Source organism: Geotrypetes seraphini, chromosome 3 (genome assembly GCF_902459505.1).
Source record: "Geotrypetes seraphini chromosome 3, aGeoSer1.1, whole genome shotgun sequence".
In the NCBI taxonomy this organism is placed as follows: Eukaryota; Metazoa; Chordata; class Amphibia; order Gymnophiona; family Dermophiidae; genus Geotrypetes; species Geotrypetes seraphini.
In genome coordinates this window covers 306,901,006-306,926,190 of record NC_047086.1, presented here as the reverse complement: position 1 = coordinate 306,926,190, position 25,185 = coordinate 306,901,006, and the positions used below count along the sequence as shown (strand labels likewise).

General features: G+C 42.8%; 1 protein-coding gene across 1 annotated transcript in view; it reads left to right on the top strand.

The window, feature by feature from the left end:
* PCSK2 (proprotein convertase subtilisin/kexin type 2) overlaps window positions 1–25,185 on the top strand; it is a 284,701-nt gene that overhangs the window by 22,017 nt on the left and 237,499 nt on the right. Inside the window, exon 2 of the mRNA XM_033939434.1 lies at window positions 18,329–18,433. Coding sequence (XP_033795325.1) covers window positions 18,329–18,433 — 105 coding nt within the window. The remainder of the gene's footprint in view (window positions 1–18,328; window positions 18,434–25,185) is intronic.

The following is a 25,185-nucleotide window of genomic DNA, read 5'->3' as shown; positions in this document are numbered from 1 at the left end:
GTCCATAGTCTGTTATTGAGAAAGATATAGGGGAAGCCACTGCTTGCCCTAGATCGGTAGTAGAGAATGACACGGTGAAAAAATTGGTCCCCGTCACCGCCCCGTCCCCGTCTCACCATCCTCTGCACCGCCCCGTCACCGCCATTCCCTTCACCGTCCCGTCACCGCCACTGCCACCCCATTCACCGCCCCGTCACCGTCACCGCTGCATATATAAAAGCCTCAAACGGGTACGATTTTAAATACTTTTCTTTATTTACGTATAAAGGAAACATTCTTTAAAACTTAGTTAAATATTAGTTAATAACTATACAAAAACAAACACGACATGTACTTTTAATGCTTACAATGTTAGCCTACATGGTAAGTAGACGCGGCCGCTGTACCTAATCGCGGCAAATCGTGTACCTAATCGTGTACCAAATCGTGTACCTAATCGCGGTCACTATGCTAATCGTGATTAGCATAGTGACCGCGGCTACGGCTGCAAGTCTCCCCTCCCCCCAGCGATCACGGCAGGAGGGCACCCAACCCCTCCTGTAGACCCCCCCAACGGCCCTCCCGACAATCGCAGCAGAAGGGTACCCAACCCCTCCTGCCGGTCCTCCCAATGGCCTCCCCTAAGATTGCCGGCAGGAGGGTACCCAACCTCTCCTGCTGGACCCCCCCCCCAACGAACCCTCCCACCCCGGAACCCCCTTAGTCTTACTTTCCAAGTTGGACCGGACGGCTCCTCACACGTATGGCCAGCAGGCTTGCCTCCGTCCAAATGAGGCGGGCCCGCCCCTACCCTGCCCAACCCACAGGATCCTAGGGCCTGATTGGTCTAGGCACCTAAAGCCACTCCCGCTATAGGAGGGGCCTTAGGTGCTTGGGCCAATCAGGCCCTAGGATCCTGTGGGTTAGGCAGGGGAGGGGAGGGGCGGGCCCGCCTCATTTGGACGGAGGCAGGCCTGCTGGCCAGACGAGCGAGGAGCTGTCCGGTCCAACTTGGAAAGTAAGACTAAGGGTGGTGTTTCGGGATGGCGGGGTTTGTTGGGGGAGGGTCCGGCAGGAGGGGTTGGGCACCCTCCTATTGGCGATATAGGGGGCCGTTGGGGGGGCCGGCAGGAGGGGTTGGGCACCCTCCTACCAGTGATCATAGGGGGGCTGTTGGGGAGCTGGCAGGAGGGGTTGGATATCCTCCTGCTGCGATCGTCGGGAGGGCCGTTGGGGGGGGGTTGGGGTAGGCAGGAGGGGATGGGTACCCTCCTGCCGCGATCGTTGGGGAGGGCTGGTTCTGTCGGCATGAAGGGCTGAGCACCTTCCTGCCTGCGATCGTCGGGGGGGGGGGCGGGTTCTATTGGCAGGAAGGGTTGATCTGACAAATGAGGAGCCAGTATATTGGGGGGCGGAGTCAATGCGGTAATGTGCAGGTGAAACACAGGTAAATAGCGGTTCCTAGAAGGGGGGACATTGGCCTGCGGGGACAAATCTATTCACCGTTTTTGCGGGCGGTGAAAGGATTTGTCCCCGCGTCTGCGGCGATTTGCTAATGAGGTCACCATAACCCGCAGCCAAACCGCAGCCACGCAGCGGTTCGCTGCGGGGATCGCTCCCCGTGTCATTCTCTAATCGGTAGCATGGAATATTGCTACTCCTTGGGTTTTGGCCAGGTACTAGTGACCTGGATTGGCCACCGTGAGAACAGGCTACTGGGCTTGAAGGACCATTGGTCTGACCCAGTAAGGTCATTCGTATGTTCTTAATTGCAATGATGAAGTTTCATAACAGCAATATATAATGTTAGGCAAAATGTTAAAGAAAATTTCAAAATGTGCATGCAAAGTCTTTGTATCTGCTAAGAATTTAATAATTTTTTCTGTTATTAGTCCTGTGTACCTGAACTTTGATAACAGTTTCAGTGATTGGTTGTATTGGAGGTCATCAATTCTGTCGGGACCATTCAGATGAAAACTATCAAATATGAAACCAATGTACGAGGCATCTCTGAAGCAGTATGATATTGTTCAGTTAAGGAATTCAGGAATGTTGTCTTCATTTCTGGGTCTTCAGAAACAAGAACAGGCAAGGAGTTTCAAGCCAATTTGAACCAATACACAAAACAAAACAGGTTATTTTTGATTTCTCGCATACAAGCAGAATGGAAGCTGTTAGGTCAAAAGCCGCTCTGAAGTAGCATCCATATTAATTTGGTTCTGGCCTCATATACTCACAAAATTGTTGGCCTGGCTGTCTTTGGAGAAAGGAAGAACTTTCCTACCCCTTACCTTGAAAAATGAAGTACTATGCAGAGTCAGTTCAGTGGTCTACTATGGCTAGTCTGAATTGCTTGGAAATGTCAGTCATGCCATTACAGTAAATAACAAGAAGAAAGTAAGCTTTCAGACTCTACTGCTCTGCATCGTTACCTGTTTTCGGCTGGGAGGAAAGCAGTAGAATCTGAAAGTTTACTTTCTTCTTGTTATTTACCATAATGACATGACTGCCAGAAGGGTTCCTGAAGAAGGGTTTGTGTTCCCGAAATCAAGCCTGGTCAAACCTATGAACAGTTTTATGGATACGAAGAACAACTTTTAAAACGTTCAATTCTTCAGGTTATCTCACTGATGTTTTTATGGCATGTATAATACGCAAGGCTCTACATAAGCTAAGTACAGTTCTTACTGTGAAAATATTTTTCTCTCATTCCCTTGTTGGACTGACATCACAGAGTGTTGTGTTTGTGGAAGTTTATTTTCATTATATTATTTAAATAATCACATTATCACCAAATCACTTGTGTTATGCACACATTGTGTGAAATCCTATGAAGGTGTGCGGCAGAAACAGTGAGCGGACTCTCACGTCGTTAATGTCTGGACCTCGGTAAAGCATTGAAGCTGTCGTTCCTTCTGGGACCTTGCTTCTTGGAGCTTACTATCTCACTCTGAGGACTCACTTCACTATTAATATTTTGTTATTATAGTGTTGTTCTTCAAACACAACCCCCTGTTGATATTTCATTTTCTGCATTAATATGAGACCCTTTAAACTTTTTGCCTTAAGAATGTTTTACCTACCCAACTCATTATGATCTGGAAAGCAAGAGCCTGCTTGACATACCCTCCATAAAATTTTAACACCCGGCTGAAATTTGTGAACATACAATATATATTTTTTATTGCTGCTCCAATCTTGTGGAACACTTTGACAGTTTAATGGGCAGCCAAGTTCTCTCCTTCAGAAAATATTTAAAGTACACCTATTTCATCTAGCATATGGCACAATTAATTAATTCACATTATTATGAGCAGATAGCTCATTTGGGCCCTCTTTTATCAAGCTGCAGTAGAGCGTTTTAGTGTGGGCCAGCAAGGTAAATGCTCCGACGCTTATTCAATTCCTATGAGTACCAGAGCATTTCCCTTGCAGGACCACACTAAAACACTCTACTGCAGCTTGATAAAAGGGGGTCTTACTTTTGCATTGTGGTTATAAGTAATATTTATATATGAACTTGCATTGTGAATTAATATATGTTATCTTTGATTTTTGGGTCCTTTTTACTACTGGATGCTAAACCCTTGGGGCCCCTTTTACAAAGCTGCAGTAGCGATTCTTCCACTGCAAATGCACTGAAACCCATAGGCTTTGGAACGAGGAAGGCAACAGGGGACATGGCCTCCCCCAAAGTTGGTGGTCGCTGGTTGGTGCCTACCCTCCCTCCTGTTTCCTGACATTGTACTTTAAATCTTTGAGGGAGCTGCTGCACAGCGTCAACGAGCAGGTCTGCCCCGGAACCCTTCATTCTACTTCCAGGTGCAGGCCTGCTCTTTGACGCTGCATGCTGTCCCGAAAATTTAATGTACAATGTAGGGAGGAGGTAGGGGGTGGAGTCAGAAACTGGTGATGGGCCGTGCCGCAGGATTCCGCTGTGGCTAGGACGGAGCTCCTGAGCCCACCCAAACTAAAGAGTGTTCCGCTGCCTATGCTGAAACCCACAGAAATTGAATTGGCTTTGGTGTATTTGCTGCAGGGGAATCACTACCATAGCTCTGTAAAAGGGGCTTTTAATGCACAGTTAGCTTCCAATAACAGGCTATTGTAGAAAACAATTAAGAGGTTGTGTAATAGTTTACTCACACCAACAACAGGTGCATCTACAGATGCCACAATCCAACACTAAACCAAACTAAAGAACACCTGGTAATAAGAAAGGGAGAAAAGACCTCAGAGACCTTTAATGATCAAAAACAATGCATTAAAGTTCTTGACTTCAACAGGTCATGTCTCAATTATTGGTCAGAATCCCCCCCCCCCCAAAATATGAACTTTTTAAATTTCAAACACTAAATTCCAAACACTTATTGCTTCTAGACAGCGCCACAATTCAAAGTTTAAAGTCAGCACTTATCTGCAGGGCAGGATTAATTCGTCGAGGGCCCCTGCCCCGCCCCACCCCAACATGTGCCCAGGCGGAAACAGGAAGCTACATCAGAGGGAAGCTTTGGGCAAGCAGCACCGCTTGCAAAATTACAGTTCCCGTTGCCTTTCTTACCTGCGCTGCTTGCTTGTCTTACTTTCCATCAATGGGAGGGGGCCGTGTTGCCGATTGGGGGGCCTGCGCTGCCGATCAGGGGGCCCGTGTTGCCGATCAGGGGGCCCGTGTTGCTGATCGGGAGGAAGGGCGCATGTTGCTGATCATGATTGAGACTTTTAAGTACGTCACAGGTCGTGTCGAGGTAGAAAACGATATATTCCTTCCCAAGGGACCCTCGGTCACAAGGGGGCACCCGCTCAAACTCAGGGGAGGGAAATTTAGAGGTGACATCAGGAAGTATTTCTTCACAGAAAGAGTGGTGGATCACTGGAACAAACTTCCGACGCAGGTAATCAAGGCCACAAGCGTGCTCGACTTTAAGAATAAATGGGACATCCACGTGGGATCCCTACGTGGGTCGAGCAGCACTCAGACTTAATGGGGTGGGTCAGTAGAGTGGGCAGACTTGATGGGCTGTAGCCCTTTTCTGCCGTCACCTTTCTATGTTTCTATGTTTCTATGTTTCTAATGCTGGAGGGGCCCATCGCTGTTTGGAAAAAACAATGTTGATTCTCTCCTTCATCGGGCCCCCCTGACTATTTTGGGCCCTAGGCATGTGCCTACTTGGCCTATTGGTTAATCCTGCCCTGCTTATCTGTGTTTGTAGAACAATGCCATGCTTAAACACCAGCAGTACTCCTTCGCACCCTCTGTTTCACCAGTGAGTGCCATTTTTGTGACTGAATCTTTTCTCACAAGCAATTCAGCAATTAACCCCTGATGAAGCCTCAACATCTGGTGATACAGGCTCTTCCCTGGCCAATTAAAATGTCCCGGCAATTAGGACATTTAGGCATTTTTTTGGGACATTTTAGTTTTTTGATTATGCCCCTATTAGTGTACTGATAGACAAAAACAAAAGTATACTGATAGAGAAAAAACAAACATACTTAGCATACTAATAGAAAAAAAGTCAATGGGTCTGTATGCAAGAGCTAGTTCATAAAAATGGCTATATATAAAAGGCTTAAAATTCTGCAAAAAAATGACGTTGGCAAAATATATAAAAAGAGAGTTTACTCAGAAGAATCTACTTATATAGATATCAATCATTGTCTACTCAAGACTATAAGGCTTGCTGCTATACTGAAGAAAATCTTGAGCACAGGCTGATGGGGTACCAAATAGCTGTTGAATATCCCCCTCATAGGAGAGTAAATATTTAGAAACATCCAATGTTTGGCAACTATTTTCAAAATGGAAGTTAAATCTCCATAGATAAGTTGAATCATAAGAGCATAAGAATTACCATACTGGGCCAGACCAAAGGTCCATCACGCTCAGTATCATGTTTTCAACAGTGGCCAACCCAGGTCCCAAGTACCTAGCTAGATCCCAAGTAGTAAAACAGATTTTATGCTGCTTATCCTAAGAACAAGCAGTGGATTTCCTCAAGCCATCTCAATAATGGCCTATGGACTTCTCTTTTAGGAAATTATCCAAACCTTTGTTAAACTGCACTAAGCTAACTGATTTCACCATATTCTCCAGCAACGAATTCCAGAGTTTAATTACACATTGTTTGAAGAAATATTTTCTCCGGTTTTAAATCTACTGCTTGGTAGCTTCATTGCATGTCCCCTAGTCCTAGTATTTTTGGAAAGAGTGAACAAGCGATTCACATCTACCCTTTCTACTCCACCCAGCATCACATAGCTATAGCTCAGGTTCCTTTCACTTGCTCACATTAAACATCATCTGCCATTTTAATACCCAGGCTTCCAGTCTCACAAGGTCTTCTTCCAATTTTTCACAATTCTCTTGCAATTTAACAACTTTGAATAACTTGTGTCATCAGTAAATTTAATTATCTCACTAGTTATTCCCATCTCTAGATAATTGATAAATATGTTAAAAAAACAGCGGTCCCAGCACAGACCTCTGGGGAACCCCAATATTTACCCTTCTCCATTGAGAATATTGACCATTTAAGACCATTCTCTGTTTCTGTCTTTCAACCAGTTTTCAATCCATAAAAGGACATTACCTCCTATCCCATGACTTTCTAATTTCCTCAGAAGTCTTTCATGAGGTACTTTATCAGATGCCTTTTGAAAATCCAAATACACAATATCAACATGTTCATTCTTCAAGCTTTCGAAAACTACAAGAGGGCATTTGGAAAAATTAAAAGAGGACAGATTCAGAACCAATGCTAAGAAGTTCTTCTTCACCCAATGGGTGGTGGACACCTGGAATGCGCTTCCAGATGGCGTGATAGGACAGGGTATGGTATACTGGAGTTCAAGAAGGGATTGGACAATTTCCTGAAGGAAAAGGGGATAGAAGGGTGTAGATAGAGGGTTACTAAAAGGTCCTGGACCTGATGGGCCGCCGCGTGAGCGGACTGCTGGGCATGATGGACCCCTGGTCTGACCCAGCAGAGGCACTGCTTATGTTCTTATGCTCTTATTCACCCCTTCAAAGCCATGCAGTAGATTGATGAGGCAAGATTTCCCTTGACTAAAACCATGTTGGCTTTCTTTCATTAATCCATGATTTTGTATATGTTCTATCATTTTTGTTCTTTATAATAGTCTTTACTATTTTGCCCAGCACTGACGTCAGACTCACCAGTCTATAATTTCCTGGATCACCTCTGGAACCCTTTCTAAAAATTGATGTCAAGTTGGTTACCCTCCAGTCTTCTGGTACTAGGCTGTTTTTTTAAAGAAAAATTACAAATTACTAACAATAGCTCTGCAAGTTCATTTTTCAAACCTCTATGCCAATTTCACAATATCCATACTGAATAAATAAAATCACCCTGGTTCCCCAAACCTGTTGTGGACTTGGACCACCCCGAAAACCAATTAAAATTTTAGGATATCTACTGTACACTGAATATGTGTGAGATAAATATCTGCATGTGCTAGGTTTCCAATGTATGAACATCTATCTCATGCATATTCAGTCACAGTGTGCATATTCACACTGGCTATGGAGCAATAGAATGGATTTGGGAAGACCTGCTTTAAGTCACCAAAGTGAGCAGTCTCAAAATGAAGTAAGATAGATGTAGGAAAATGCCTGAAAAATTCTGGAAATATATCGCACCAATTTAAGCAATTTCATGCTTGACTTTCTGTGTAAGTTAGTAATAATGTTAATAGTAATAGTTAGTAGTAAGAGAAATATTCTATGCATGCCCCAGAATATCTGAACTGCATTTGAGAAATGGGCCTTACTCAGTACATAATCCCTTATAAAGCAGTGTTTGATTTTTAGTTTTTTGTCTTTCATCACTCTTTATTCTTAATTTACTCTTTGTAAACGTTTTGTAATTTTTTGTAAACCGCTTTGAATCCGGTTGAAGATATAGCAGTATATAAGACACCATTAGCATTAGCATAATATATATTTTTTTCTGTTATAGTCTGTATTTTTGCTGCAGAATAAAGTGTTTTACAATAATTAGTATTTGTTTCTCAGTTCTGCTTCACTGAAATTACGTGTAATGAAATAAAAAACAATGTGGTATATTAGCCTTTACCACACTTTATATCTGTTGTCATGGTGCTTTTCAGACAAAAGATTTTAGGAACTGTCATCGTCTAACTTACTGCAGCTCATCCATCAAAGTAGGAGCTCTGGTTTGAAGTCTGTAGATTACAAAAAAAATTTGCATATTATTTTGCTGTCGGTTTTTTTTTCTGAATAATAGCCAATAACTTCCTTCCTCCCATGGAATTCTGTGCAGAAGTATACCCAGAAAGATGGCTGCTACACAGAATTCCATGGGAGGTCGTTTCTCTAGAAACTTCCCTTGTTTCAATGTTAGAATGTTGATTACCATCATCAAGCTGTAATACTTCAGATCACTGCTATAAAATGGCCTGCAATTTCCTTTCTGTGTGAATGCTTCAGAAAATAGCCCCATTCAAGAGTGGCTGTTGTACTTCTGGGAGCAAAACATTTGGACATAGACTGGCTTCTGTATAACACAATATAATAAGCATTGTTAATATGTGTCCATTCATTATTGTTTATTGAGAATTTGCTTGCATTGAATTGATTATTAAAAATTTCATATGTCATTGTTTACCCTCATTATAATTCTTATGGTGACATTATTATTAGTAGTAGAAGTAGCAGTTTTATTTCCCAGGAAGCCCCAGAATAATTTTTTAATTTGATCCAGCTTATGAGGCTGGAATACAAGGCAGTGATATAAAAGAAAGCACTTAGGGAAACAAAGAGTGCTTTAACCCACTGTTTCCCAGCTCGGTCCAGGAGTACCCCCTTGTCAGTCTGGTTTTCAGGATATCCACAATGAATATGCATAAACTTGATTTGCATGCACTGCCTTCTTTAAATGCAAATTTCTTTCATGCACATTCATTATGGATATCCTGAAAACCTGACTAGCAAGGGGGTATTCCAGCACTGAATTGGGAAACACTTCTATAACCAATAGAGAAGAAACCTAAAAAAAATTGTACAATCAAAAGCATGCTTAAATCCAGAGGACAGAATTGGAGTTGAATTTTTCCAGGTATTGTTATATGGATATTCAAACAGATATTCATATATCTTAATCGCTGAATATTTGCAGCTCAGAGATACAGATTTATTATCCACATGCCATTCCTTGTTCCAAGATATTGAGAAAGGGAGGCCGTCTAAAGTGCAGCAAATTAGGTGCATAAATTGTGCATATTTTATATACTGTCAGACAATCATTATAATCATTGCATAGAGGCTTAATGGACTACCAAATCTAGAAAATCATTTCTCAGAGAGTTAATATTTTCACCTGTGTAGTATCATTATTGGTCTTATCATTATAAATCTGCTGTTATTAACTTTCAAAGTAATGCATTTGTGTATATATTTCAAGCATCAAACCAATGCATAAAGGGCTGGATCCAGTAAATGGCACCCAAACTTATGCATCATTATAATCTGTGCTAAGTGCCAATTCTATAAAGATCACTTAGGCCCAGATTCTGTAACTGGCACCGAGGTCAGTGACCACCTTAAAAGCGGTTGCTGATTGTGTGTCAGTCACACGATGGCACCAGGTACAGAATTGCATCACTGAAGCCATCTGCACAGTGCGCAGCAGCCTTGAAAAAAGCCAACAGGATGCTGGGCATCATAAAGAGGGGCATAACAACCAGGACGCGGGAAGTCATCATGCCATTGTATCGAGCGATGGTGCGTCCACATCTGGAATACTGCGTTCAATATTGGTCGCCGTACCTCAAGAAGGACATGGCGGTACTTGAGAGAGTCCAAAGGAGAGCAACGAAACTGGTAAGAGGGCTGGAACACTGCCCATACGCCGAGAGGTTGGATAGGCTGGGGCTCTTCTCTCTGGAAAAAAGGAGGCTCAGGGGAGATATGATAGAGACCTTCAAGATCATGAGGGGCATAGAGAAGGTGGATAGGGACAGATTCTTCAGGCTGAAGGGGTCAACAGGCACGAGGGGGCATTCGGAGAAACTGAAGGGAGATAGGTTCAGAACAAATGCAAGGAAGTTTTTTTTCACCCAAAGGGTCGTGGACACTTGGAATGCGCTACCGGAGGAAGTGATCAGGCAGAGTACGGTACAAGGATTCAAACAGGGATTAGACAGATTCCTGAGGGATAGGGGGATCGTGGGATACTGAGAGAGGTTCTGGGATGTAACACAGGTATAGAAAGCTAACCAGGTAATAAGTATAGAAATCCAACCAGGTCGTACATGTGCAAGACCGGAGGGTTAGGACTTCGATGGGAAGATAGGACTCAATGGGAAACCAAGGTGGCAAGGGGGCCCCTTCTGATGACTCAGACAGGCCGTGACCTGTTCGGGCCGCCGCGGGAGCGGACTGCTGGGCGGGATGGACCTATGGTCTGACCCGGCGGAGGCACTGCTTATGTTCTTATGTTCTTATCTCTGGCAAAGATAGGCACCGGAAACGTAGGACAGGGTTTTCCTGGCCTACATTTCCGGTGCCTACCTATGGTGTCAATCATGCCTACAGAGACGCTTTAGGCTGCCCAATACCACTTCCAGTGCTAGCCATGCCACAGTGATGTTTGGCAGCCTAAAGAGCCTCTGTAGGTGCGATTCCAATTCTGATTTTTTTAGGTGCCGGTAGGCACGTTAAAAACATCATATGAATGGTATTTTTAATTGAGTTTGGGCACCTAACGGTGTCAGTTTGAGAATCCAGGCTTTAGTGCTACGTGATCTTTATAGACTAGCACTTACTATAGAGTGGAATTCCACACCCAACTATAGGCAAGAGCTCACCTGCTAAACATAAGAACATAAGAAATGCCCTCACCGAATCAGACCTTTGGTCCATCCAGTTCGGTGACCCGCACATGCGGAGGCCAATCTAGGTGTTCCTTGATGGAGACCTAGGTGTTCCCTTATGATGACCATATTTAGCCGTATCCCTCAATGTGATTTGCAAGGAGGTGTGCATCCAACTTGCACTTGAATCCCATAATGGAGGTTTCCATCACAACCTCCTCCGGGAGAGCATTCCAAACGTCCACCACTCGCTGTGTGAAACAGAACTTCCTGACATTCGTCCTGGGCCTGTCGCCCCTCAATTTCAGCCCGTGCCCTCATTTGTCCGAGTCTCATTTGTCCTCACAACAAACTGATAGCAGTGGGATGCGCAAATCCAAGTATTTTGTAACATCATGACTAAAATCTGGGCATGCCCTGACCTGACCATGCCTCCATCCCCTTTTGCGTTGCTTGCTATGAAATTTAGGCACAGATGTTATTGAATAGCGACTATGGCAGATGTGCGTGCAAATCCAAATGGGTGCTAATTAAATGGCAATTAACTTATATAAACCCCAAATATTGATTGTTAGCACCCAGGGGCAAATTCTATAAGAAGCGGCCAAAAGTTAGGCGCCGTTATAGGCACCATTCAGCGCGATTCAAGCACAATTGGGTGCTGTTTAGTGAATCACGCTGAGCGGCACCTATTTTGGAGGTGCCCAGTAAATAGGCCAGCTCTAGGAACAACTAAAAGTTAGGCGCCCATGCGAGCGCTTAAGCACGCTCAAGAGCAGTGATTCTATAAGAAGGCGCCTAACAGGTAGCCACGCCCATGCCTAACATGCATAGCGCCTATTTTTATGAAGGCCGCCTACATTTTTAGAGGTGTCTTGTTACAGAATCGCGCTTTCTTGATAGATGCCTATGTTTCAATCAGTGCTGATTAAAAAACTTCATTGAGCTTGTTCAATTTAAATAGGTGCCTATCTAGTTAGGCATCTCCGAAATAGGTGCCTAATTTTAGGCACTGGTTACAGAATTTGGGCCTTAGTGCCCAAATATGGGTAACCTATATAGGATCTTGGGGAAAATATTATCTTGCTGAAATGTCAGCCTGAGTGCGATTACGCTTAATTACTCCGACCAGTAATTTATCAAATTGAATATAAAATTCTGATAATTATCCATCAAGTGGTTTATGCTGTAGTGCTCGGTATTTGACTCATAAACTTTGAATATTTGTCAACACATCTTTGGGATCTATTGAATCAGTGAAGGAGATATACTATATGAAAACATGCCCCCCTCCTTTATTAACGTGCAGTGCGGGTTTTTGCACTAGCAGCGGCGGCAACTGCTCCGGCACTCATAGGAATTCTAGGAGCGTCACAACAGTTCCCGCTGCTGCCGGCGCTAAAACCAGTGCTACACGTCTCAGTGGCTCAGTGCTCTACCGGATTCCTTGAGATTATGCAATAATGTGAAATCTTTTTAAAAGTTGCTGAAAAATTTGTTTTTTTTAGAGCATTTTACTAGAGTGGAGGTTCCTTGGAGTGGATGTGATAAACTGTAAATCAGTTTTTCCTGTTTAGAGAAACTGATAGTTCTGTACTGTTTGTGATAATGTTTCATTGTAATCCGCTTAGGCATTAAGCGGAATAGAAATTTTTAAAATAAATAAATAAAATGAAAAAAAATAAATATCATGTTTGAAAACATATTTGCTGATTTTAACCCTGTTGTCCATTATTAATTCTATTCCAATAGAAATACACGTCATCAGCCTGTTTTGGACTTACATGACACTGGGTATCCAATCAGAACACACGTCTAAGAGCAACTTAGGGGCAATCAGAATAATTCTGTTTCCAATTTTAAACCACCCAGGGAAGCTGTACCAAGTGCATATTCCAACATTATTCTCTAAAATGTTCTCTAAATGCCAGTTAGTAGAGCAAGATAGATGAAAATGCTGTGGCACACGGATTCCAATTTAAGTTTCGGGGAGGGGGAGAGGAGGAAGCAAGCAAAAGATTCTATTAAGAGGATCAGATGGAGCAAGCAGGAGAATACAGAATTAGAAAGTAATGATGATTGCCTGGAGGGCCTGGTAAATGGGAGGACATTTTCTACCCTAGATCGGTTTTACAGCCGTGTTTTGTACTAATTCAGGGTCAGCTCAGCATAAAGAGAATTATAATAGTTGATTACCAGTGTGCATAATTCATTTGATCTTTGAGGAACATATTTTTCTGAAAGCAAAAAGGTCTTTTTGATTAAAGCTGATACCTGTGGTCCAATTGTGAGTTGACTTTCTTGCTAAACACCTGACTTCTTTGATTGTTATAGAGATGCCAAAAATGAATGGACCCAAGTCACCATGGGTTTTTGGGTGGGTTTTTTTGTGGAAATCCTTATGGCTTTGAATAAATGGATTTAGCTATAAATGCAAAAAAGGGCATCTGGACTTTATGTAGAAAATGGAATGTTCACATTGCCTTGGTATTTTACAAAAGGTCCTGTTGAACATGGAGTCTTTTGTAAAATACAAATAAAGATAGCAGCAAATATACTTGAATTACATGTACAGTACATGTATTTGCTGGCATCATTTGGCAGCTTCCATATCTTATACATATGTATAGCCTCATTTTCATAATACATATATATGACAGCAGTTAACTAGCGAAGCTTTCAAAGGGTTCCCCCCCCTTTTTTTTTACCTTTTGAGGCAGAAAACAATAGAAGATTAAAGATAAATTGCTCCTTTAATTTCTTGTCTGCGGCGCTTGTGAAAATGAGCTAGTGCAAAAGCTGATATGAAAATGTGTTTAAATATATGTGTATTCCGTTTCTAAAGTGGGAAATACATGTATAAATTTTCAGTCCACTTAAATCACACCTCCTTGAAATTTTCAGTATCCCTGACATCTTCAAGATATTTCCCTCCAAATGCTAGTTTTTCCATATATCTGTGAATTGGTTGGCCATTCATAGATGGAAAAACAAATTGGTTAATTTTACAAGTAGCTCATGAATGTTTTATTAACAAAAATCGCTCAGCCACATATGATGGTGCCAATCCGCAAAACACTTTATAAAGCATTCATACAGATTTAAACATAATTCTAGCTTGAATGGATAGCCAGTGAAGTTTCAAAAATATTCAGTTACATGATCATAAAAAACATATCATCCGAATTGCAGTGCTTTGTGCTGCCTGTTATTGTTTAGATATTGAGGGCAACCCAAATACATGAGAAAATAAGAAAAGCCTTACTGGGTCAGACCAATGGTCCATCAAGCCCAGTAGCCCATTCTCATGGTGGTCAATCCAGGTCACTAGTACCTGGCCAAAACCCAAGGAGTAGCAATATTCCATGCTACTGATCCAAGGCAAGCAGTGGCTTCCCCCATATCTTTCTCAATAACAGACTATGGACTTTTTCTTAAGGAAATTGTCCAAACCTTTCTTAAAACCAGCTACGCTATCTGCTCTTACCATAACTTCTGGCAATGCATTCCAGAGTTTAATTATTCTCTGAGTGAAAAAATTTTTTCCTCCAATTGTTTTTAAAAGTATTTCCCTTTAACGTCATCGAGTATCCTCTAGTCTGTGTAATTTTTGACCACAGAAATGTCCAAGTTAAAAACTTCCAAATCCAGTTCATTCGGATGTTTGAGTGGCCATCATTGTGATGGACTGGCCACACAGACATGAACAGAGCAGTGGGACTGTTATGAATTTCATTTAAAGGGTGCCAGAAATACATCTCACTATAACCCTCTTATAATTTATGGTAAACCCTCCAAAACTCTCCCCAAACCTAGTATACCCACCTATCTACCACCCCAATAGCCTTTAAGGCTACAGGTGGCACCTATTTGGCAGTATAGTAGTGTTTTCATGGCCTCACACTTTCCACCATAAATGTAGTGGTTAGAGTTGCTTATGGGCCTGAGTCCTCTCTATGGTTCACTGGTTGCCGAGGATTTGGAATTACCATTCTATTTGAATCTAATGACAAAAGAATAATGCACATTCCTGATGCTTACAACTTAGCAGCTGCCTATAACATTATCCTTCTGAGAATATTTTGCTTTTCAGGGCTTATAATGGTGCCAACAATAAGTGAATATTTTTGAAGGTTGCAACATAGAATTATTAAAAGATGATACTGAATATAAGGTTTCAAGCTTAGACTCATTTTTTTTTGCTGTGCCTATGTGAAAAATACTATGAGGTAAAATTACAGCACATAATTTTATGCAATATGGAAAATTTTTTATAAATGGCACTGAAACCGGAGTGCCCAAAAATTTAGCATTAGGCCCTGATTCTATAAACGGCGCCTAAAATGTAGGAGTGCACATGTCAATCATAAGTTATGTGCCATTTATAGAATCACATCTTAGGCACTCGTAGGCATTGAAACATTAGGCACACTATTTATGACAGGATTTTTTGGCATACATGAGCCTATTGACACCCAAGTCAAAACATGCCCATAATTCACCCCCTAAACACAAAATATGACCATGATCACCCCGTCACCAAGCCTACTTTCTGAAAAGTGCCATGGAGTAAGCACCTACCTCAAAGTGGTAGGTGCCTAACATCTAATTAATTGTTATTTAAGTGCAATTTAATTGCAATTTTCAATTAACACTGATTAGGCTTTATAAAGAATTAACCCCCCCCACACCCCTTTTTACAAAACTGTAGCGTGGTTTTTAGCACCAACCATGGCAATAATAGCTCTGACGCTCATAGAATTCCTATGAGTGTTAGAGCTATTACCACCACGGTGGTGCTAAAAATCACGCTACGGTTTTATAAAAAGGGGTGAGGGGGTAAGTTAGGCACCTACATCGGCGACCAGTGCCATTCTAGGCGTCTAACTTTAGGCATCTTTTATAGAATCAGGAACTAAGTGCCATTCTATAAAGGATGTGTAGCTTATATAGAACAGCGTTTAGTCACGGATTCCATGCCTACATTTTGGACACTGGATTTACACCTGCTGAAACCAGGTGTAAAAGCTGGTGACCAGGTTAGGCATGCTTAGGACAAATTCTATAATTCTTAACTTTTTGGAACACCCCTGACATGCCCCCTCCCCCCACCAGCTATACCCCCTTTTTAGATGTGCGCCACTCAAGTGGAGAAGGCTTCATCTAAAGCACGGCAGATGATAGGTTGTATCAAGAGAAGCTTCGTCAACAGGAAGCCTGAAGTCATGATGCCATTGTACAGAGCCATGGTGAGACCTCATCTGGAATACTGTGTGCAATTCTGGAGGCCACATTACTGTAAGGATGTGCTCAGAATTGAATCGGTTCAGCGGATGGCCACCAGGATGGTCTCGGGGCTAAAGGGTCTCCCATACGAAGAAAGACTGAGCAAATTGCAGCTCTACACTCTTGAAGAGCGTAGGGAGAGGGGAGACATGATTGAGACATTTAAGTACATCACAGGATGGGTCGAGGGGGAAGATGATATCTTTCTTCTCAAGGGACCCTCGACCACAAGAGGACATCCGCTCAAACTCAGGGGAGGGAAGTTTCGTGGGGATGCCAGGAAGTACTTCTTCACGGAGAGAGTGATTGAGCATTGGAACAAGCTTCCAGTGCAGGTGGTCGAGGCACGCAGCATCCCAGACTTCAAGAACAAATGGGATACCTATGTGGGATCCCTACGAGGGTCATGCCAAGGGATAGGGTCACTAGGGTATGGACTTGAATAAGCGGGTCAGTAGAGTGACAGTATAATTACAATTATACTTAGGGGGTCAGTAGACTTAAGAGGGTGGGTAAATAGTGTGGGCAGACTTGATGGGCTGTAGCCCTTATCTGCCGTCATCTTTCTATGTTTCTATGTTTCTAATCCTTATAGAATAGCGTTTAGCCAGATGCACACGCAGCATCTAATCAAAACCAATTAACTGTAATAATTGATTGTTAATGCCCAATTATTGGTGGTTAAGGGCTCATTAATCAATCAAGTTACACACGCATTTTGGACGCGGTCCCAAATTTCAGCGCCCAACTTTGAGTGGGAAATATAGAAACTGGCAGTGATTGTGTAGGCGTGCTTTTAGTCAGAATTTGGATGGAGCATGGGTGGAGTCAGAATTTACTTGCATACCTCATAAAACACTTGTCCGTGTATATATATGCACTAACATTTCCACTTGCTTTGAGCAAGCATAAATCTCTGTGGCTTAAATCTAGCCATAAGGTTTGCCAGTTTACTCCTAGTATTTCATAAAGACACCCAAAACATAAAAGAACAAGAGGGCATTCGGAAAAGTTGGAAGGAGACAGATTCAGAACGAATGGTAGGAAGTTTTTCTTTACCCAGCGTGTGGTGGACACCTGAAATGCACTTCCAGAGGACGTAATAGGACAGAGTACGGTACTGGAGTTCAAGAAAGGATTGGACAATTTCCTGCTAGAAAAAGGGATAGAGGGGTATAGATAAAGGGCTACTGCACAGGTCCTGGACCTGTTGGACCGCCGCGTGAGCGGACTGCTGGGCACGATGGACCTCGGGTCTGACCCAGTGGAGGCATTGCTTATGTTCTTATGTTCTTAGGAGTATAGTTATCAGTGTGGGCTACTGTTTTGTTACCACTAACGTGCTGTTGTAGCACAAGTCCCATTTTATGCACTTATTGGATACTTTGAAAACTACACTTGTTTGTGGCATTTGAAGGGGTAAACTGCCTAGTCCCCATTTTTGGAATATATTATCAATGGATATATATGATTGTATTATGCAACTGAGATTTTGGCTTTTATAAAGGCCATTATTGATTTGATACTGGCATCTCTGTGCTTGAGCAGTCTTGTAGCCATGCAAATGTTATATCCCTCCTGAGGAAGCATCTTTTTTGTAAAACTTGAGTAGAGGGAATGCAATGGTTATAGAGATGCACAAGTGGTAATACAATATTTGTTGGAACCGGAGAAGCATAGAGTTGCATATGAAGGAACACCCGCTCCAGTGTACTGTATAGCTAAGTGAAATTGTTTCAAACTTCATTGCCATTATTAAGAACAGTAGGAGCGGTCAGGGACCGATAAGAAACTATGATGATCCCTTGTACAACCTCTGCTTAATATCACTATTAGAGCATTTAGGTTGTTGGTCTGAGCACTTATCACTCTAATTTATGTATTTTTAATTGTTTATGTGAGGAAGGTGGCTATGAGATCAAGTACTGAATGAGTGTATCCTGTGTTGGTTGAGCACTTAAGCATTATCACAGGAAAGTTTATCAGTTGGGCTTCAAAATTTATTAAGAAGTTTTATAAAAATCAAACATACCTGCCCTGGAGACAAAATTACATTAGTAAAACTTCCATTTGTAAAATGACGTCGTAATTGCATGCCAAAACATACATAAAATGGTAGAGTACATTATTACAAAAATGTTCTGAAATTTTTTTAACAATAGTGCTTAATAATTCCAACATTATTTTTTCTAATTTTCATCTCTCCTAGCTTCCCTTTGCTGAAGGCTTATACCATTTTTATCACCCTGGCATTCCAAAGGCAAGGGAAAAAAGAAGTGTTCCGCATAAGCAGCACTTGGGAAGAGATCCAAGGGTAAGCTTCTTCTAAGATTTTTGCATCATGTATTGATTGTTTCCATAGCGACCAATTTTTATAGTGAAGAAAAGTATCATATAACCATCCTGCCATAGTTAATTTTGGGCTCCTTTTACTAAGAACATTTTACCACAGTTCGGTGAGGTAAATGCTCTTATTCTGCTTAGTAAAACCCAGCATTTTATTATAAACTGCTTAGATCTGTAATATGCTTAAGCGGTATATCAAATGTTAATAAAACCTAAACTTTTATGTTGGCCTCTACAAATGACATGGAGAATTGTCCACGCATGTTCTCTGTTGTTGGTCCAATTATATGGAATAATCTCATAGAACCACACAATTTCATCTTAGTATCTTCTCTTAGAAAGCAGTGAAAAACTTACTTGTTTTACCAGGCTTTTCCAAGATGATATTCATGGTCCCTAGTTTGGTGAGGCAAAGGGGGGGGGGGTGTTAATATGCTGCATGTTACTTAAATTGTGGTAGTTGATTTTGTTTTATGAATGTATGCAACTGTTTATTTCTTGTGTGTATTTATGGTTTTAATTTATGGATGTTTTACTGTGGCCCAATTATTTATTTTTTTATTTATTGGGATTAATTAACCACCTTTATGAAGAGATTCACCCAAAGCAGTGTACAGCAGGTATATTCAATTTTGTTAACAGTATAACAGTAGTAAAAAGACCAGATATAAATTTAAATACAGTGAATGAGGTAAAGTTAAAATCAGTAAACTGAAACTTAATAATAGGACTACCATGAAGTAGTTTAAAAAATATACTTAACAGCACTAAAATTCAAATAGGAGAGATCTAATGCATACTAAAAGGGAGATATAATACTTATGCAGTATCTAATAAACACAAATCAGAACATTCAAATAACATAAATATGATACTAACAGGGAAATTCTAAAACCAGTGCCTATGGGAGGGACCTTAGATGCCTGGGCCAATCAAAGTCTTAGGCCCCTCCTGGTGCATCCCAGGAAGGGGAAGGCCCACCATTTTGAAGAGACAGGCCTACCAACAGGAGAGAGTTGGCATCCCTCCTGCCGGTTTTCCATCCAAAGGTACAAAGCGGGTGTGGAGGGGTATCTGGGGATGTTGGGGTGTTGGGGTGTTGGGGGGGATCGGTCGGTGGGTGGGTGGTGGGAGGGAGGGAGAGAGTAATTAAGGATCTCCCTGTGGGTTCAGCTAATCACAGCAGAGGAATCCACAATCAGCTGAGCCGCCAGGACTCCCTGAAGTTGCAGTTTTGGGAAGACTTGCCACCTCAGTTGATCGGGGATTCTCCTGCTGTGATCAGCTGATGGCAAGCTGTGGACTGTTTTCAGGATCCCCCGGAAAAGATAGGTGCCGGAAATGTAGGCCAGGGTTATCCATGCCTACATTTCCGGTGTTTATCTTTGCTTGAATCGTGGCTACATAAGTGCTTGAGTCACGATTTTCTGGTGCTGTCACATGGTTGACATGCGATCAGCGACCGCATTTAAGGTGGCTGGCAGCATGGGCGTTGGTCGGAGAATTTGGGTGTAAATGCTTTTCTGTAATACAAGTTATGCTATAGCCAAGGGGTCAAGTGCAGATATTAGATGGGGACAAGATGGGTGGTACAGAGTGCGCTAGGATAAACAGATGGGAGGCTAAACTCAAGGCAAATTGTTTATACAATTAAACAAGGTATAAGGAACTGATTTAGTTAGTTTGTGTGGCAAGCTAGTCCTGGTGCAGAATGAGTGTATAGTCAATCACGCTATGTATTAAAGGCTTGGGTGAAGAGCCAGGCTTTCACCTGCTTCCTGAAGTAGAGATAGTCTGGAGTTATATGTAGTCCCTCTGAGAGTAAATTCCGGAGCATGGGGCTACTCCTAAGAAGGCTCGCTGGAGGGTATCACATCGGATAATACAATATATATATGTGATAAATATCTAGATCCATCTATTTTTATAAATGCATACCCCCCCCCCCCACTCCCAATCGATATTCAGGGATATTTAACTGGACAGGAAAGGTTCCCCAAAGAACAAAAACTAAAACTGCAGTGATAGTATACAGGACACCAAGGGGCTCATAATCAAAACAAAAAAACATCTAAAAAATGGCCTAAATCGGTACTTGGACGATCAAAAAGCCAGATTGTCCAAGTACCGATAATCAAAGCTGGTTTTAGACGTATCTAAAACCAGCTTAGGCCTTTCCTCTGCCTATAAAAATGCATAGAGCGAAAAGAGGTGTTTTTAGAAGAGGGGAAAGGGCAGGAGGTGGGACGACCTAGACATGGTCATACAGCAGGTATAACCAAAACTATTAACAGGTTGCCTAGTCAGCACTTATACGTTTTGACTTAGACCAAGTAAAAAACAGGTATAAGTGCTGAAATCAGCTCAGCTGAGCAAACATGAAAGCTGCACCAGTTAGAAGCTTTCACGTTTGCTCAGCTGTTCACTGCTGATTCCATTTTGGATATACATAGTAGATGACGGCAGATAAAGACCCGAATGGTTCATCCAGTCTGCCCAACCTGATTCAATTTAAATATATATATTTTTTTCTTCTTAGCTATTTCTGGACAAGAATCCAAAGCTTTACCCGGTACTGTCCTTGGGTTCCAACTGCCGAAATCTTTGTTAAGACTTACTCCAGCCCATCTACACCCTCCCAGCCATTGAAGCCCTCCCCTGCCCATCCTCCACCAAACGGCCATACACAGACACAGACCGTGCAAGTCTGCCCAGTAACTGGCCTAGTTCAATATTTAATATTATTTTCTGATTCTAAATCTTCTGTGTTTATCCCACGCTTCTTTGAACTCAGTCACAGTTTTACTCTCCACCACCTCTCTCGGGAGCGCATTCCAGGCATCCACTATTTAATGCCAGTTTCCGGATATGGCCTGGCATTAATAGTCAGCACTGGTGGCAACAGCTTACTGCGCTGTCTGCTGCTGACTGAAAATCAAGCCCACAGCATATTAATACATTGAGAGATAGGGGGATGGGCTGCCATTTGCAACACACACAAAATCCCCTCCAAAGTAGGAGTGGTACACAAAGATCTTTCAACTGCAACAAAAAGAGAGCACCAGAAGGGGACAATGGGGCACTCTAATAACACTAGGAGGTATCTATAATAATACAACCCTAAGCGCGCATGCGCACTCTCACTTGCGTGTTCCGTTTTCCGTGATCAGTAGGTCTCTGACAGGTAGATGTGCGTATGCGCGCCTAGGGTTCTGTTTTCCTGTAACGTAGTTCGTCGTCGACGCCCCCCCCCCGGCACACCTGAACCCTTGTTGACCCTCCCACCCAACCCTCCCACCGCGAGATGACCACAAACTTCCCGGCTCCAACAGCGTCCGCAGCACTCCAAACACACTGCCTCGTGGCCCTCCACCGTCCCGATTTCCTCTGCCGTGTCCCTGATGACATCATAACAGACATAGACGCGGCAGAGGAAATCAGAGCAGCAGAAGGCCGTGAAGCAGCGCGCCCAGAATGCTGTGGATGTTGCCGGAGCCGGGAGGCCTGTTGGTCGTCTCGTGGTGGGAGGGTCGGCTGCACTGCTCGGTAGTGGTGGGGGGAGATGGAAACATGCTGCTCAAGAGTTATACTGCACAGAGGGATGGGAGGGAGGCAAGCAGGCAGGCAGGCTGGCTTCAGAGGGTGGGGGTGGGAACAAAGTCTGGAAGGCAGTGAGGGGGACATAGAAAGGAGGCATTGAGGGCACTAAGGACACAGGATAGAGGCACTGGGGCACTAAGGACACGGGAAGAAGGCACTGGGGCACTAAGGACATGGGAAGGAGGCACTGGGGGCACTTTGGACACATGATGGAGGCACTGGGGGCACTAAGGACATGGGAAGGAGGCACTGGGGCCACTAAGGACATAGGAAGGGGTACTAAGGACATAGGAGGCACTGAGGGCACTAAGGTCATAGGAAGGAAGCACTGAGGGCACTAAGGACATAAGAGGCACTGAGGGCACTAAAGACATAGGATGGGACACTAAGGACATAGGAAGGCGGAACTGGGGGCACCAAGGACATAGGAAAGAGGCACTGAGAGCACTAAAGACATAGGATGGGACACTATGGACATAGGAAGGGGGCCACAGAGAGAAAGGCAGGCATGGCACAACAGATAAATGCAGGCAGGCAGGGACCAGGGAGAGACACAGACAGAATGAATGACAGAAAGACAACGTCCAAGAAGAGAGAGAGACAAAGAAAAAACCCCCAAAACAGACAGACAGACATCTACTCTAGCACCCATTAATGTAACGGGCACACTAGTACTGTATAATTAGATACAATTACACAACAGTGGATTTTGACACAGAATGTCTGCTTCAGGAGTCACAAATTCTGAACAAAATAGATAAGAAAACATAGATCAACTCCAATAAATAAAATGAGTTCTAGAGTAAAATATGATAAATTAACTCAATAAAAATGTTTAAGAAAAAATATGAAAAATGAAAAGATATGAAATAATAGTAAATACATCAAAGAGCGTGCAGAAGTGAAGAAAAGCATATCAATTACAAGTTTTAGTTGGGTGAGAAGAACTAATCACTAAACTAAATAATACCACAGTGAAATAAGAGACAGGCATAATGCAAGTATGAAGATAGAAAAAGTACAATTGTTAGAAGTCCCATTTCAAAGTATAATTAAGAACATCATGTGAATATTGCGGACATCCCAGTTCCTTCAGGCACTTTAGGACGGCTGGCTCCCTTAACTTCCCGCCATCTACCCAAAACTGTAAGCCAAGATTCTATAGACCATGCTTGCCTCTACATCCCTCAGGTCTTCCAAGCAGTCTGGTCACTCTGTAGTATACTAGCTGTACTGATGTAACCTTCCACTGGTCACTCTGGCCATGCTGGTGCATAGGTCCCCACAGACTTTCCTGCCACCAGTCACTCTCACTCTGCTGGTGAAACCTGCCACCAGTCCTGGGAAACAGAGGGAGGAGCCTAAGGCCTGATTGGCTGAGATGCCTAAGGCCCCTCCCCTAGGGAAGGGTCTTAGGTATCTGAGCCAATCATGACCTTAGGACCCTCCCCATACATCATATGATGCACCGGGTAGGGGAAGGCCCACCATTTTGGACTGGAGAGCTTCAGAGCAGGAGGGACTGAGCATCTTACCCAATCTCAACTTTTCACAAAGGTATGGGGGGAGGGGTTGGGGAGTAAGGGGAGATTTAGGGGAGCATCCGGTAGCAGGAGGGAGTGCGCATCCCTCTTATATATATTTTTTTGTGGGGGAGGGTAGGGGACAGTTTTGGGGGCACCTGACACAAGGGGAGGGGGGAGTTCACCTGACAGAAGGGAGTGGGCATCCTACCAATTTTCATAGCTGTGGGGGGAAAGGGGTCTCCCTGTGCCAGTTCATGGGGAGGTCTTTGGGGAGGGCCGTCATCGGTGAAGGAGGGGGAGATGACTTTTTTTTTTAATGGGGCAGATAGTATGCATTTGTAACACAGGCACATCTGTGTCATTAAAAAAAATGAAAAAAGCCCCAACAGCTGAGGAGCTTCCCTGCCACTCAGCTGTTAGGGCTTCCCCAAACCGGCTCTGCACATGTGTCAGTCACTCTCAGAGTGTCTGATGTTATGGGGTTTACCATGAACCTCCGTACAAATAATTTGCATGGATGTTTGTTGGTGCATCGCTATTCCAGAGTCGGCCTAAGAATCGTCCAACAGCAATTTATATGGTCTTAACGACCGTGTTTTGTGCATCTATCACTGAATTTTCTGTGGCGCTTCAAAGTTTGACCATATTACTCCATTATTTACTGAGGAACGCTGATTACCAACACATTTTCATATTCAGTTTAAAATATTAACACTTGCCTATAAAACCTTATATACTAACATTCCTTATACTTCATGCACCTGCATGAACGTTACAAGCCCTTCATGATGGCCATCTTTTTGTTCCTCCCTTAAAGGCTGCTAAGGTTGAATTTACAAGACAATCTGGTTTTTTCCCCCTCCTAGCAACATTCCTTTGGAACTTGTTACCCAGAGTCCTCCATAATGAACCCTCATATGTTAAGTTTAGAACGGCATTGAAAACACATTTGTATAATATGGCTTACCTGGATTTTGGGTATTTTTTCCTTCTGTTTTTAGTGCACTAAGATTCTACTTTTTGTCTGGACTACCCTATCTTGTGTTTTCTTGGTCTCCTTTTAGAGAAATGCTGGCATTCCATTTTTTTTAATGTTATGTTTATTAAAAATGTTTGTATTTTAAGCCGCTTTAATGTATATCAAGTTTAACAAACCACAAGAGAAAGGAAAACTCAACCCCATACAAAGCAGAACAGAACAAAAAACAAGTGGGGAAGGAACTATACACATCAACCTTTAGGGCAATAACAATATATTAAAAATAATCTTAAAAACATATCACATATATATATTGTGTTTCCCCAAAAATAAGACAGTGCCTTATATTAATTTTAGGCCCAAAAAATCACACTAGGTCTTATTTTGGGGGTATGTACATGATCATTTCTCCATTCCTCTCCTTAACCCCAATTCTTCCTCTTTCCTTTTTCTCCCCCACATGTGCAGCATCTTACCTCCCCTCCCTCCCATCCCTCGTGCAGCAGGACCCTTGCCTAGCTTCTATCCTTCCCTCCCTCCAATCCCTCATGCAGCAGGACCCTTGCCCAGCTTCTATCCTTCGCTCCCTTCAATCCCTTGTGCAGCAGTACCCTT